This window comes from Mastigoproctus giganteus, chromosome 4 (assembly GCF_048544385.1).
Source record: "Mastigoproctus giganteus isolate SK-2022 chromosome 4, ASM4854438v1, whole genome shotgun sequence".
Classification (NCBI taxonomy): domain Eukaryota; kingdom Metazoa; phylum Arthropoda; class Arachnida; order Uropygi; family Thelyphonidae; genus Mastigoproctus; species Mastigoproctus giganteus.
This window is the reverse complement of record NC_143578.1, coordinates 95,546,413-95,563,425: the sequence shown is the minus strand read 5'-3', so window position 1 is coordinate 95,563,425 and position 17,013 is coordinate 95,546,413. Positions and strand designations below refer to the sequence as shown.

At 37.3% G+C, this 17,013-nt stretch overlaps 1 protein-coding gene across 4 annotated transcripts in view; it reads left to right on the top strand.

Annotated features, from left to right (window-relative positions):
- LOC150086925 (receptor-type tyrosine-protein phosphatase S-like) overlaps nt 1-17,013 on the top strand; it is a 1,004,071-nt gene that overhangs the window by 934,019 nt on the left and 53,039 nt on the right. For all 4 annotated transcript variants that reach the window (XM_090372826.1, XM_090372825.1, XM_090372828.1 and 1 more), the window contains one exon: nt 12,278-12,403. In XM_090372826.1, the coding sequence (XP_090228952.1) occupies nt 12,278-12,403 (126 nt within the window). The remainder of the gene's footprint in view (nt 1-12,277; nt 12,404-17,013) is intronic.

Here is a 17,013-nt window from a genome sequence, read left to right as displayed (position 1 = left end):
AAGCTTTCAACACTGTTTTGCATGGAAGACTACTGTACAAATTGGAGCAGTGTGGTATTAAGGGTAAGTTACATGTTGGGCCTATTGCTGTTTTCTGTATTTATCAATAATATTGATAAAGGTATATCAGGCTTAATGTCCAAGTTTGCAGATGATACAATGGTTGGTAGGGTTGTTAATGACAGTAAGGACAGTATACTACTGCAACAGGATCTGGAAAGGTTGAGCAGATGTGCTGAGAGGTGGCAACTGAAGTGAAACATTGACAAATGCAAAGTGGTGCATATGGGTAGCAGTAACCCCAGATTAACATACCAACTGTGTGGTACTACACTCAGGGAAGTGGAGAATGAAAAATACCCGGCAGTACTTGTGCAGTCAGATATGAAGTTTTCTGAGTAGTGCAAAAAAAGGCTGCAAGATTAGCTCATGGGGTCTTGTGAATGATTTATAAGAATTTTGCTAGCAGGGAAAAGGTGATTATCCCCTTGTATAAAGCAGTGGTAAAGCCACATCCTGCATACTACATACAGATCTGGAGGCCTCATTTTAGGACAGATGTAGAGCTTCTAGAATGAGCACAGAGAAGGGAAATGAGATTAGTGAGTGGAACAAAGGGTTGCTGTTATCAAGAAAGGCTTAAGTTCTATAAATTGCAGAGTCTGGAGATGAGGCACCTGCGTGGTAATCTGATTGAGGTGTATGAGGCCTTGAATGATTTGGGCAAGCTCAGTGCTGATGGGATTCTTCCTCTTGCTCAGATTCCGCACCTGAGGGGACATAAATTCAAATTGAGGAAAGACAGTTGTAGAATAGATGTGTGGAAATTTTCCTTTAGCCAGCAGGTTGTTGATTGCTGGAACAAACTTCCATCTGTCATTGTGGAAGTTGATAGCTTAAATTCAAGGAGGAACTGGACCAACGTTGAGATGGAATGGATGTGTGAAATGTTTTTTTTTTTTTTTTTTTTTTGGCTGATGTTGCATAAGCTTGTTTTCTTGCATCATATGCCTGTACTAATGCTGTCTGAATTTGATGATTTAATCACTACTTCAAATTCGTCATATTTATTTGCTATGCTCCTAGCATCAGCATACATGCAAGTATACATGCACCTGTTCTTACTCTTAGTTACCCTAACACAGTCCATGTATTTATTCATTCCATGATGACCCACACAGTGCTTGAAATCCCTGACACCTTTCTTTCCAGACTGCTACAGGTTCCAATAGAAGCAGTACAGGAATCACTTTCACCTCTGCTTGCAGCTCTAGTTAATCTTTTAGTCTGTGGATACCACCCAATCTAGCAGTATTTGGGCCCACTTAACACTGCCTCGATAGCATCAGCAAATATTCTTGTACCTCTTTAAGTGTATCTCATTCTATCCCTGTGAAAACAGTTACTCCTGTTAACAAGCACGGACTATACAGAAAAATTCTACTCCATGAGAGCCTCACACAGTCTGTTTAGGGCTGAAATGATTGACAAGGCTCAAATATATACTCCCTCCTAATATATATTGGCAGAATTGGAGATAACAGTACTTTCATTTTTAATCCTAACTTCCGACTTTTTTCCAACATTGCCCTGTACTTGTTAAGTAAGTCCTCAGATCTCCTACTCCTAATATCATTAATGCCAAAATATACAGCAATACCACCTTCATGCCCTTAAATGATAATATCCTATGCAACATCTACTTTTGATTCTGGCAGACATGCCCTGGTCCTATTCTACTTATCTCTTTTGCATAATATAGGTGATACATTCACTATTCTCTCCTGGTGGAATGGCGCCTCCGTAGTTATGTGGGAAGGAGCAGCAGTGCGTAGCACACGCTTCTCGATTAGACCGGGGTTCGAGCCCGTCACCACCAAATACAGAGGATGCAGAAAGGTCAGGGAATGATGACCGCATATCCCGGAGCAATATGGCCTTAGTTGCTAATGCTTCTAAAAACCAAATAACAACAACAACAACCTGGGGGAACAAAACAGCATTTTTAGCTTATTTCGATGGATGTTTCAATTTTCTAAACTTTACTATAGAAATCGAGAATGACCATACCCTGCTCTTCCTTAATATAATGGTAAAGAGAGTGGGCTTGCATGTTGTAAGCTAATGTGCACGAGCCAATACAGCAACTCTCGGTTTACGAACATTCGATTTATAAACATTCACTATAACAGAAGTCACAATCATTCAAAATTTTTTAAAGTCGGCAATAGATTGAGTTCCTTATAAAATTAAATGCCAAACGTATAGTGAATATAATTGTAAGATTTAAATAAATAAACTTTTAAAAAAAAATTATTTATTTCAATAATTATCAGGAAATTGTTGAACTGGGCAATAAAATGGACCTCATGGAGGAATTAACAACCGATGAAATAATTGAAATAGGGACACATCTAAAATCTGAAGTAATTGCAGCGCTCACTGCACGTGCAATAAACTAATCACAAACAACCTTCATATGTATGCTGTAATAGCATCACACATATGCCTCTGACATGGCTTCTCAAGAAATAAAGTAAAATACGTCAGCCACATATATGCGACACAAAAAATTACTTTTTTTGATATTTTAAGTGAAATAACGACAACACTGACATTACAATATTTATTTTAGAATTACTAATCAAATTATTTGCTAAATATTTTTTTGGCCCCTGGGGAATTTTTTTCTTAAACTACCTTGGCATTCGATGCGTTAAAGGTAGGATGTGGTGGTTAGCTGTTGGATTAACTGTATGTGCTAATATAACCACCGGTGATCCAGCAAACTCATTAATCTGGCACCCCGCAGGTCCCATTGCTGCTGGATTAGTGACGGTCGACCTGTGCACATGGTTTTAATGCTTTAAAACGGCTGCTAATTTATACAATATGTATCGTAAAAGCTCAAGAATGCAAGATACACATACCGAACAGAACATATAACGACGTCTTGGAACGGAACTCGTTCGTAAACTGAGAGTTGCCTGTATATTGATTACAGATCATGTCATGATCCCTCAGATAACAACAACAGTACTATTCCTATACTCTATGGTCATGGTATGATCATACTGTCAGTTACAAACAGAAAGACATGAAGGAATATAAAAGGATTAGCACAGGACTTGTTGTTTTGGTTTTTAGTTAGGAGCATTAGCAACTAAGGCCATATTGCTCCGGGATATGCGGTGGTCATTCCCTAACCTTTCCGCATCCTCCGTATTTGGTGGTGACGGGCTCGAACCCCGGTCTAATCAAGAAGAGTGTGCTCTACGCACTGCCGCTCCTTCCCACCTGGCTACGGAGACGCCGATTAGCACAGCCCTCCAGAGATGTGACTTTCCTGAAGAAAAGTTAAATTGCTAGAAATTGCTTTTTCCCCATCACATAACCCTATTTGAATTGAACCACACTTCGAGTATGGTTCACATTCCCTTCTACCCATGGGGAGATCTCAGGTATTACTAGGATTTTTGCAGTTACAATATTAACACTGTGCAAGTTCCTGATAAAAACTACAAAATGTGTATCCCTCTTTTAAAACCCCTATACCAGTTATGCAAAGAAATGTGGCATTTACAGTATACCATGTAGAGAATGTAATACAAGCTATGTGGGTGAAGCCATTCATCATCTGGAGGATAGCTTAAAATGGGAGAATGAACATGACCTCCAGCCAAGTGATGTTAAAATTATTGATAATGTATGAAATTTCAAAAACTGTTGCTGGAATCCACCCACATACACTACAATAGACACACTTTGAACAGAAATGATGGTATGCAAATACATTCCATCTTTGAATCTATAGTTCTGTGTAAGTTGGATGATTGTCGCCAGAGTCTTCTCTTCTGTATTCCTTTCCATCACCTTCTTCCCCTTCTTTTGAGTAGTTTTTGAGTGACTGGTGGAGGTTAGGCTAACCACAGGACAGTCAGGAATTACTCTTTCCTTTACTTTCCTTCTCTTCTTCTTTTCTTTATGTTTATTCTATGTTGTCGCTTCTGCATTTTTTTTTTTTGTTTTTTTTTTTCCCCCATGTATTGATACACACTGCCTCCCAAATGTTACAGATGATAAAGGCAACATAGAGATGCTGAAAACTCATATTGCCTTTATCATATTTTAGATATTATTAATTTATATTTTAACACTTTTAATTCAGTATATTTTTAAATATTTAAAAATATTTTACAGTACTATTTTATTATACATCAATAAAAGTTATTTAGATATTATTTATATATTTTTAATAACAAATAAATATATTCTGAAATCTGGTGAAAGCAGTCCAGAATTATTCATGTAAACGGTTCCCAGGACCTCTGAAGAGATTTTGATTTCATTAAGGCAACTATAGTGATCTTAGTGATAGAGAGTTTTTAAATTCCTTTCAGTGGGAAAAACTCATTATGTTAGAAACAAAACAAATTTTAAATGGTGTCCATTCAGAGATAATGTAATCATAGAAGCTAATAAGCTTTTTATATCAACTAAGAAATATTGTTCAAGGTTAAATGGATGTTAAATGAACTGATGAGACCAGTGGCAGAAGGATAAAAAGCATGGGATGATTATAAATTATCAGGCAAACACAGAAACATACAGTAATTACAAACTAGTCTACAAGCAAGTCACTAAGTGGGTTAGGCAAGCTAAGATATGTTATGAGAAGTCTTTGGCTAATAATGCAAAGAAAAGTAGCAAAGAATTCTTTGATTAATTTAAAACTACAAAGAAAGGGATGAACCACATTGATTCACTTGATATTATTATTAGCCATATGATGCAAGGAAGCCTGAGGCACCAGCCAAAAATTTTTCTCAAATTACCCTGTGAGAGAGAGAGAGAAGTAGAAAGGAATCACCAAGAGAGAGAAGAATGATGATATCCAGCTCAGGACTCTGATTTTGCCCAGATCATACTCACCAGATGTGAGCCCTTGGGGTTAAATATATGAATAGCATAACTATTGATGATCCTGTTAAGGCTGGTAACAAACTTTGTGAACATTTAGCATCAACATTAACCTGTGAAGAAATTTTTATGAATGGAGATATCAGAAGTATCTCCATCCATAAAAAGATACACCAAGTAATAAAAAAAAAAAGGTAAACTGCAGCCATTATCAACCCACTGCAGGATGGAAGCCTCCTCAACAATTCATGCTAAGGGAAATGGACCATAATCTGCCATGCTGGTCAAGTGCAAATTAGCAGATCGACTGTATTTAGCAGTCAGGGGCTTGAACCCTGGTCTACTCAAGGAGTGTGTGCTATGGCACTCCTGCTCCTGACCACTTGGCTATGGGCAAGTAATAACTGGGAGTTAAATGAATTTGTAATAACTTAGAAGAGAAATTGTTGAAGATAAAAGTAAACAAGGCAACTAGGACTGATGGCATCTATCCAGTTATATTAAAGGAACAGGCAAAAGAGGGAAGCAATCTTTGGCCATAATTATGAAAGTATCTTTGGATTCAGACATGGTTCCTATAGATTGGAGGTGTCAAATGTCTCTCCTATTCATAAATGAGGATGAAAATGCGAAGTGAATCATTGCAAACCTGTATGTTTGATTTCTCTTTTCCAAGGAAAAAATTGAATCCATAGTTAAAGAGGTATTGCAGGATTATTTTGATGGAATGGAGTTATATGGCAGTCACTGCATGAATTTGTTAAGGAAAGATCTTGTCTGAAAAACCCGAGTAGCCATTATGATGCAGTAACAAAAGAACTGGATGCAGAAAATAATTTTGTCATTGTGTATTTAGATTTTAGATACTTATGATACTATACCACATAAAAGACTGCTGTACAAATTGGGACATTAGGGGCAAGTTATTGCTATGGTTAACATGTGGTTGAGGGAGAAGACAAAGAGTGGTTATCAGTGGCAGTACTCCCTACTCCTCTTGGACTAATATTACTAGTAGAGTCCCTCAGCCAATGCAAAGCCTATTTTTTTTATTTATTAAGAGTTATTAATGTGATATTGATAAAGGCATATTAGGCTTAATGTCTGTTTGCAGACATAAAGGTTGGTAGTGTGGTTAATCACAGTAATCAGGGAATACTACTACAAAAATATCTAGAAAAATTAGGAGGAAGGGCTGAGAAGTAGCAATTGAAGTTTAACATTGACAAATGCAAGGTGCTGCATTTTTGGTAGCAGTAATTCCAGAATCATGTATAAACTATGTATTACCATGCTTAGAGTTGTATAGAACAAAAAAAAGCTGGAGGTAATTGGGCAGTGAGACACTAAGTCTCTAAGCAGTGCAGACATATTGCTAGAATAGCTCATAGGGTTTTGCTGGTGATAGTCAGGAATTTTGCCAGCAGGAATAAGGAGGTGATTATACTATTGTACAATTACATCATCTGGAAACCAGAGACCCATAAGGAGGTCTGATTAATATGTGTATGTTTATGAATGGATCTAGTAAACTAAATATTGATGGCATCCTTCTTGATCAGACATTGCACATGAGGGGATATGTATTGAAATTGAGGAAGGATGGTTGCGGGATAGATGTGCAGAAATTTGTTTTCAGCCAGCAGCTCATTGGGACAGACTCGAATCTTTTATCTTGGAAGTGTGTTTAAACAATTTTAAGGGAGAATTAAAGAAAATTTTGGCTGATACTGTCTAAGTTTGGTTTCTTACATCATTTCCCACTGTTAATACTGTTGCAAAAAATGGCTTATGGAAACCTGGTGTGTACTTGTTAACAGGAGAGACTGCTTCTACAGGGATGGGATACACTTAAATAGAAAGGGTGCAAGAATATTTGCTGATGCTATCAAGGCACTGTTAGATGGGTCAGAAAACTGCTAGCTTGGGGGGATACAAGGACTAATAGATTAACAGTAGCCACTGGCAGAGGTAAAAGTGACTCTTTCACTGCTTCTATTGGAATGAGCAGCAGCTTGGAAAACAAGATGCAGGGTATTTCAGAGACTGCTGGGAGTCATTGCAGTACAAGTAAACACATGGGTTATGTTAGAGTAGCTAAGAATAGGAACAGGTGCATGTATACTTGCATGTACACCAATGCTAGGAGTTTGGTAGTTGAATTTGAGGTATTGCTCAAAACATCAAAGGCAGATATTGTGGGATATCAGAGACGTGGTGTCACGCAGATATAAGGAATGCAGAACTGGAATTTGGGGAGTACAATGTGTACAGAAAGGATAGATGGGATAGGAAGGGAGGAGGGGTTATGCTATTAGTTAATAAACACATAAAATCCAAGGAAGTGAAGCCAGTCGACATCACTGGACAGTACAGTGTCGAGTCAGTTTGGTGCGACATAAGCATTGGGAGATCAAAATTGAGAGTAGGAGTGTGCTATAGGCCTAATTACTCTGATGAGTATAATAAGAAACTGTACAGGGAAATAGAGTGGGCCAGTAAATCAGAGAGTCTTATAATGGGAGGATTTTAATTTCCCAGATATTGACTGGAATTTGTGGGTTGGTCACTCACACACTAGCAAAGCTTTTGTGGATTTATTGGATAATTGTTTTCTACATCAGCATGTTCGGGAGGCAACTAGAGGAAGTAATACTCTTGATCTGATTATCAGTAGTGATTCTTCATGTATTAAGAATCTGCAGATGAACCACTAGGTGGCAGGTTTTTGCTTTTGTAAAGGTGACTACGGTGGTCTGAGACAATATTTAAATTCTATAGGGTGGGACCAACTGATGATGTTACCAACAGCAAATTCAAAATGAGAAGCATTCAAAGTATTTATCTTGGAAGCTACTAGGCTTAACTAGGTATAACTAAGAAATATTGTTCAAGGTTTAGGCCTAAATGGATGTCAGATGAACTAATGAGACATAGCAGAGAATAAAAATGCATGGGATACGTATAAATTAATAGGTGGCATGGAAGCCTACGATAGATATAAGCTGGTCTATAACCAAGTCACAAAGGAGATTAGGCAGGCAAAGGCAGATTATGAGAAATCTTTGGCAAAGGATGCAAAGAAAAACAACAAAGAGTTCTTTACCTATGTAAACTCTAGAAGGAAAGGGATGAATCAGATTGGTCCACTGGACAGTGATGGTTCAACAGTTAAGGATCCTGCTGAGGTGGCTAACAAACTAAACGAGTATTTTGCATCTACATTCACACAAGAGGAGTTATTCAGGAAGGGGAATGCCACAGGTGAAGTAAACTCTGGCAGTGAGCTAGATTATTTTGTAATAACTGAGAGGAAAGTGGAGAAGAAATTGTTGAAGATAAACATAAAAAAGGTTAAGGTCCCATCCACCCTTGCCGCCCTTGATTAAGGGGCACTAGGGGTGGATGGGATCTATCAGGTTATATTAAAGAAGGCAGCAAAGGAAGTAAGCAAACCCTTTGCCATAATTATGAAAGCTTCTTTGGACTCAGGGGAGGTACCCATGGACTGTAGATGTGCAAATGTGACCCCAATTCACAAAGGAGGATCAAAGGGCGACACAAGTAATTATTGACCTGTTAGTTTAACTTCTGTTCCAGGAAAACTAATAGAGGGACAGGTTAAAGAAGTACTGCAGGATCATCTAGACAAGACTTCAGTTATAGCTCGGACACAGCATGGTTTTGTTAAGGAAAAGTCTTTCCTGACCAGTTTGATTGGATACTATGATGTGGTTATAAAGGAACTGGATGCGGGGAATAACTTTGATATCATATATTTGGATCTTAGAAAGGCTTTTGATACTGTTGCACATGGAAGACTGCTGAACAAATTGGAGCAGTGTAGCATTGGAGGCAAATTGCTGCTATTGATAAAGGGATAGTTGAGAAGACAGAGAGTGGTAATCAATGGACACTGCTCATTGTGGACTAATGTTATTAGTGGAGTCCCTCAGGGTTCAGTGTTGGGTCCATTGTTGTTTTCTGTATTTATAAATGATATTGATGATGGATATCAAGCTTAATCAGTTAAGGATGTCCAAGTTAATGTCCAAGTTTGCAGACAATATGAAGGTTGGCAGGGTTGTTAAGGACACTAATGACAGTATGCTTCTGCTGCAACAAGATCTAGAAAAGTTGAGCAGATGGGCTGAGAGATGGCAAATGAAGTTTAACATTGACAAATGTAAAGTACTACATATGGGAAACAGTAACCTCAGATCAATGTATCAACTCTGTGGTACTACACTGACAGTGGTAAAGAATGAAAAGGACCTGGGGATAATTTTGCAGGCAGATATGAAGTTTTCTCAGCAGTGCAGATGGTCTGCAAGAGTAGCTCATAGTGTCTTGTCAATGATATACAGGAATTTTTCTAGCAGGGATAAGGGGGTGATTATCCCCTTGTATAAGGCAATGGTCAGGCCACACCTTGAGTATTGTATACTCAAGGTCTGGAGGCCTCATTTTAAGAAGGATTTAGAGCTGTTGGAATGAGTACAGAGAAGGGCAACAAGATTAGTGAATGGAACAAAGCGTTGCTCTTATGAAGAAAGGCTTAAGTTTTGGAAATTACAGTGCCTGGAGACTAGTCACCTCCGCTGTGATCTGATTGAGGTGTATAAAGCCTTTAATGGTTTGAGCATTCTTAGTGCTGATGGGATTCTTTCTCTTGCTCAGAATAATCACCTGAGAGGGCATAAATTCAAATTGAGGAAAGACAGGTGCAGGATAGATGTGCAGAAGTTTGCCTTTAGCCAGCGGGTAGTTGTTTGGTAGAACAGACTTCCATCCTTTGTTGTGGAAGTTGATAGCCTAAATAAATTGAAGGCTGAGCTGGACAGGTATTTGGAATGAATGGAGGGGTGAAATGGGAGCAGTGTTTTTTTTTTTTTTTTTAACTGATGCTGCATAAGCTTTGCTTTCTTGCATCATATGCCTCTACTAATGCTAATGCTAAACTCCTGCATCTAGATCACTGTAATTAAAAAAAAAAATGATGTTAGCATTTTAATGATACTAGAAACAACACAGAACATGATTGTGTCCCAGAATATTCATTGACAGTTACTGATGTGACTATGGTTATAGCATCCGCTATCTTCCTTGAAGACAGACGAATTGCAGCCAAAAAACTTGTAGAAGTCTTGGGTATTAGGTATGGGAGCACAAAAATTAAGAATGATAAGTGTTTATTCATGTTGGATCCCTCAACATTTTACTCATGAACAAAGGCAGGTTAGGCATCTGTATTCACCTCAAAAACACCCATCAATGTTTTTCTGATTCAGGATCACAGTAGTGATCCTGAATCAAAACAGCAAAGTTTGCAATGGCTGCATAGCACAGTTCCACCTTCAAGTAAAAAATAAATCACCTTTTTTACTATGAAAGCCATTATTCACATTCATACTATGTGAAATGTTGCATTGTGTCTGGGTCTTGGCGCATTATAGCCTAAGTTGCTTATGCGCCAATAAAACCCAAATCAAATCAAATCAAATCAAAGCATTGTGTCTGGACAATAATTACAGTCAAGTTTTAAAGAAATCAAATCAGAAAGTGGGCCTTACTGCATCATGACACCACAAGACAGCACACAGTTTTAGCATTTGATAAAAACTACAGGGTTAAATATCAAAACAATTCTTCACTTCCCTACAGTTCAGATCTTGCCTCTTGTACTTTTTGTGTTTTCTAAGCTCAAGATTAAACTATGTAAAAGGCTGCCATTTTTTCATCAGACCCTGCGCTAATTTATACTCAGTGTACCTCAAATCCTCTCTCAAACAACAACTTCCCTGAAGAATTTAGAACCACGCTGAAAAATGGCACAATGCAGTTGTAAGTTTTGTAAACAACTGGTTATGTCAAAAAGGTTGGTTGACTACAGAGGGTTTGAGAAAGCCGTGTCTCCTCTGTTTGAAGGATGATGTCTCATACCTCTTAGATGCCCAAGTAATCTGTTCGGGATATTGTTTAGAGGCATCTCATCGCTTAAAGAAGAGAAAGTACAATGGAAACATCAGTCTTAAGCAGCAAATCAATAATGAGTTTGGAACTATGCTTTTAGTTTCCACAATTATTCTAAACTGCAGAGGAGTCTGGTGTCAGATCTCTGCTACTTTTACAGCATCTGGGAATATCCAGAAGTGATTTGAAAATTATCTCTCTCTGTGCAAAGCCATTATAAGTGTTGCAAGGCACTCTTGACTACTGGTGGGTGCACCAGCAAATGCCCACCGTGGTGTGGTGAGAACTTGCTATGGTGGCTTTTGAAGGCATATTTATATAGGCTATCACTGCCATTAAAGTGGGAATGATGAAAATAACAAAGGCAACTTGAAAAAAAATAAATAAATAAATAAAAATGAAAAATGGTCACTGAATGTAGTTAATGATGCTAGTACAACAGCATTACATTTCAAAAAATAAACAAATAAAAAAACTGGCTTTCTAAATTTAATGATATATTCAGTTTACTGTTTGTAAATTTTGCTATGCTGGGAAACTACAGTTTTTGTGGTCATATATTTATAATAGCTGAAGAAACAATGCATGAAGTGCAGGATTCAAAAATTCAAAGAATTCCAAGATTTTCAGATAATTTCTAGATTATTATTGTTTTTTATTAACATTTTCAAGAATTGCCAGATTTTGGGATTTAAATGTGGGTTTATGATGCACACGTAAATGAGTTATCTCAGTCTTGCACTTTGAATAAAAAACAATAAAAAGCACTGCTCCGAATAGAGAGGTATATTGCTATTTATTGATGGAAGCATTTTGAATTAATAAAAATATGCACAAAATTTTGGAGCAGTGTTTTTTTATCTAAAGTGTATTTAAAGTACATTACCAAGGCAACTTGAAGAGAATTGCCTCCACATTTTGAGCCTGATGCATTCTTAGCAAACCGATTTTGTTCTTAGAGACACAAATCTGAGGATTGCTAAAGTTTGTACAATAATGTGAAACTCAACTGTGCTTTTTAGAAAAAAACATAAAGAAAGCCTAAATTACACTAAAGACAATAGACTAAAGGCACAAGGAAAGGCACACATTCTTTCCCTGTGTCATTTTATATTCAAGAAATAGTCAGTACTGGCCCACTCTTAATGGGAGTTCACTTGAGTCAATGGTTACATATTGATTGACACTGCCATGCAGTTAACTTACAAAATGTTCCTTGTGTCATTAGAGTAGCTTATTTTTTATAGTAAATGAATACATCATTTTAATATTAAAATTCCCAAAAGTATTTTATGAAATAAGCAAACAGCTTTTACTGTATTTTGAATAATATCCTATGAGAAATTTGAAGTAATTATATGGCCCTCTTTCCCCCTCCCCCTAGAATGGCAGTGAGTATTGGCCTAGAGATGGGAGTATAAAATATGGCCCATTTCAAGTTACCATTACTGCAGTTGAAGACCGTGGTCCAGTTGTGATTCACACAATGAAGGTGATTAATACCAAACAGGTAAGTGGGTGAAGTTAGGTTACTTATTTTGTAAGTAGTTGAACCTCCCAAATCCAGTAGACATGGCACCTAATCCTTGTGGATTTTTGAATTTTTCAGATTTCAGGCAGTCATATTATAGTTTAAAAAAAAATGTATTTCTATACTGCAACTTACAAGTTTATCCATATTTTTCGAGAGAAAGGTGACATGTAACCTTTCTCTCTAAAAATTGTAGAAAGCATAGAATGGCAACAGTCCTCTGCACCACTTAATTTTCTTTAAGGTTTTGGAAAAGGTGAAAGTTGTGCTAGCAGTATTGTTTACAAACAACACTTTAAAAGTTCTGAAAATATTCGGCAAACAGTAAACATGGCTAATGAATTGATGCTTGTCTAATGCTTCATGTACAAATGCTGGAATTTGGAGAGTACAATGTGTACAGAAAGGATAGACAGGATAGGAAGGGAGGAGGGGTTATGCTATTAGTTAAGAAACACATAAAACCCAAGGAAGTGAAGCCAGTCGACATCACTGGCCAGTGCAGTGTCGAGTCAGTTTGGTGTGACATAAGCATTGGGAGATCAAAATTGAGAGTAGGAGTGTGCTATAGGCCTAATGACTCTGATGAGTATAATAAGACATTGTACAGGGAAATAGAGTGGGCCAGTAAATCAGAGTCTTAAAACGGGGGATTTTAATTTCCCAGATATTGACTGGAATTTGTGAGTTGGTCACTCGCACACTAGCAAGGCTTTTGTGGATGATTGTTTTCTACATCAGCATGTTCGGGAGGCAACTAAAGGGAGTAATACTCTTGATTTGATTATCAGTAGTGATTCTTCATTCATTAAGAATCTGCAGATAAAGGAACCACTGGTGGTGGCAGTGATCACAGTGTGCTGAAGTGGGATTTACTCAAAGAGGTAACTACCATCAGGGGTAAAGGGAAGGGTTTTTGCTTTTGTAAAGGCGACTACAATGGTCTGAGACAGTATTTAAATTCTATACAGTGGGACCAACTGATGATGTTACCAACAGCAAATTCAAAATGAGAAGCATTCAAAGAACTTATCTTGGAAGCTACTAGGCTTTACATACAAACTAAGAAATATTGTTCAAGGTTTAGGCCTAAATGGATGTCACATGAACTAATGAGACATATGGCAGAGAAGAAAATGCATGGGATACATATAAATTAACATGTGACACAGAAGCCTATGAGAGATATAAGTTGATCTGTAACCAAGTTACAAAGGAGGTTAGGCAGGCAAAGGCAGATTACGAGAAATCTTTGGCAAGGAATGCAAAGAGTTCTTTACTTATGTAAACTCTAGAAAGAAGGGGATGAATCTGATTGGTCCACTTGATATCGATGGTTCAACTGTTGATGATCCTGCTCAGGTAGCTAACAAACTAAATGAATATTTTGCATCAACATTCACATATGAGGAGTTATTCAGCGAGGGAAATGCCAGAGGTGTATTCAACTCTGGCAGTAAACTAGATAATCTTGTAATAACTGAGAGTAAAGTGGAGGAGAAATTGTTGAAGATAAACCCAAGAAAGGCACCTGGGGTGGATGGGATCTATCCAGTTACATTAAAGGAGGCAGCAAAGGAAGTAAGCAACCCTTAGCTATAATTATGAGAGCTTCCTTGGACTCAGGGGAGGTACCCATAGACTGGAGATGTGCAAATCTGACCCCAATTCACAAAGGAGGATCAAAGGCTGACACAAGTAATAGACCTGTAAGTTTAACTTCTGTTCCAGGAAAATTAATGGAGGCACTGGTTAAAGAAGCACTGCAGGATCATCTAGACAAGACTTCAGTTATAACTCGGACACAGCATGGTTTTGTTAAGGGAAATTCTTGCCTGACCAATTTGATTGGATACTATGATGCAGTCACAAAAGAACTGAATGCAGGGAATAACTTTGATATTATATACTTGGATCTTAGAAAGGCTTTTGATACTGTTGCACATAGAAGACTGCTGCACAAATTGGAGCAGTGTGGCATTGGAGGCAAATTGCTGCTTTGGATAAAGGGGTGGTTGGGGGGGGGAGAAGACAGAGATTGGTAATCAATAGACACTGCTAATCGTGGACTAATGTTATTAGTGGAGTCCTTCAGTTTTCAGTGTTAGGTCCATTATTGTTTTCTGTATTTATAAATGATATTGATGATGGTATATCAAGCTTAATGTCCAAGTTTGCCGACGATACAAAGGTTGGCAGGGTTGTTAAAGACACTAATGACAGTATGCTGCTGCAACAGGATCTAGAAAAGTTGAGCAGATCGGCTGAGAGGTGGCAAATGAAGTTTAACATTGACAAATGTAAAGTACTACATATGGGAAACAGTAACCCAGATCAATGTATCAACTCTGTGGTATTACACTGACAGTGGTAGAGAATGAAAAGGACCTGGGGGTAATTGTGCAGGCAGATATGAAGTTCTCTGAGCAGGGCAGATGGGTTGCAAAAGTAGCTCATGGTGTCTTGTCAATGATATACAGGAATTTTTCTAGCAGGGATAAAGAGGTGATTATTCCCTTGTATAAGGCAATGGTCAGGCCACATCTTGAATACTGTATACAGGTCTGGAGGCCTCATTTCAAGAAGGATGTAGAGCTGCTGGAACAAGTACAGAGAAGGGCAACAAGATTAGTGAATGGAACAAAGGGTTGCTCTTATGAAGAAAGGCTTAAGTTTTGCAAATTGCAGTGTCTGGAGACTAGGCACCGGTGATGTGATCTGATAGAGGTGTATAAAGCCTTGAATGGTTTGAGCATGCTCAATGCCGATGGGATTGTTCCTCTTGCTCAGAATAATCACCTGAGAGAGCATCAATTCAAATTGAGGAAAGACAGATGTGCGGAAATTTGCCTTTAGCCAGCGGGTAGTTGGTTGGTGGAACAGACTCCATCCCTTTTTGTGGAAGTTGATAGCTTAAATAAATTTAAGGATCGGCTGGACAGGTATTTCGAACAAATGGAAGGGCAAAATGGGAGTGGTTTTTTTTTTTCTTTCTTTTTTGATGCTGCATAAGCTTTCTTTCTTGCATCATATGCCTCTATTAATGCTAATAAGATAACAGGTGATACTGTAGGCCGACTCATGTTTTCAGGAGCTCACGTTTTACTGTTTGAAGAGAAATTCATGAGGTGTTGCTAGCATAAGCAGAGGAGCACATTTCTGGAGGTCACTACCATAAAATAATAAAAACAATTTGCAGTTTTTGGTTTATTGGGCATTCCTGTTAGCGCAATCTAATTATAAACAGGTAGTAAATTTGATCTTATTGCATTTGCGATAATACTGATAGCTGGAATTCTGTGGGTTTTTACGTTATTGTGGTGAAATGTGTTATCCTTTCCATGAAATCTTCAATCATAGAAAAAACATACATAAATTTTTAGCATCTTCTCTTCATTCCTATTTTTTAAGCTTTGTACTTTTTACTCCGTATTTAACTTGAGCAATTTTTGTGTGCTGTGTTCATCATTATTGATTGTTTAGCTTTTTTACTGTTTTAAATTTTACAATTAAAAAAAAAAGTCAGTGAACAGAAATATCTATTTAGTATGCATATATTACAGTGCTATATTTACTGTAATATTTATTCATTTACTAGACATTTAAAATGTTTAACCTGTGTTAGCAATTTTATTGGGTTTCTAACTTTTTTTATTGGTTTACTTACCAGACTGAACTTCTTTTTTTTTTTGAGTACTCTGCGCCTATCCCTATTTTCCCCATAAGCCCGGTTGTTTTTAATGCGCAAAATACCATTACATGGAGATTTTTAGGAACACATGTACCGCATTATAGCAGAACTGACTATACTTGGTTCACAGTTTTATTTGTTCTTTGCTTATGTTGAAGTTTGTTTATATAGTTTAACATATTTCCGACAGAATTTTCCAAGAATTTTTTAAAGATAACACTTGCTGAGTTTTAATTCTTTAGTATATAAAATATGAAACGTCATCCCTATTTTGTGTGTATGTATGGCTTCTGATAAAATTTTGTGTAAAAAAACTTATGTAAAAGTTTTACTCTAAAGGTTATCATGAATCCATAATCTGGGACATCAGAACTGAAATGCGATAGGGATGGAGAGTATGTCGAAACTGATGACATTGAACCAGCTCTTTAAAATATGTCATCTTACACTGATATTGAATTCAGTTCAAGTGTTTCAATTCTGAATATAATTCAAATGCATCTAGAGCAGTACAGACAGCATATGGCAGTTTTACGTGGAGTGATTTTCCTTCACAGAAAAAATCCCATCCATTTACTAAAATGCAATGCCTGCTTGTTCCAGTGCTGCAAAAATGATTCAATTAGTTACTTTGAGCTGCTTGCAACTGATAAGTTTTATCACTTGCTTGTCAGTGAAACTGCTTATGCAGCCATTGTATGGGATGCAGATGTGAAAACTAAGTCATTAAAAAATTAACAGAAAGATGTTAGTGCAGAGGAAATTAAAGTTTTTCTTGGGATTAGTTCTTCACATGGGAACACTAAAATAAAAACCACCATTTGCAATGAAATATTTTTTATCATTCATGAGCAGAAATATATTGTTAATAGATAATGAGATGCCTGCATTTTGCTCA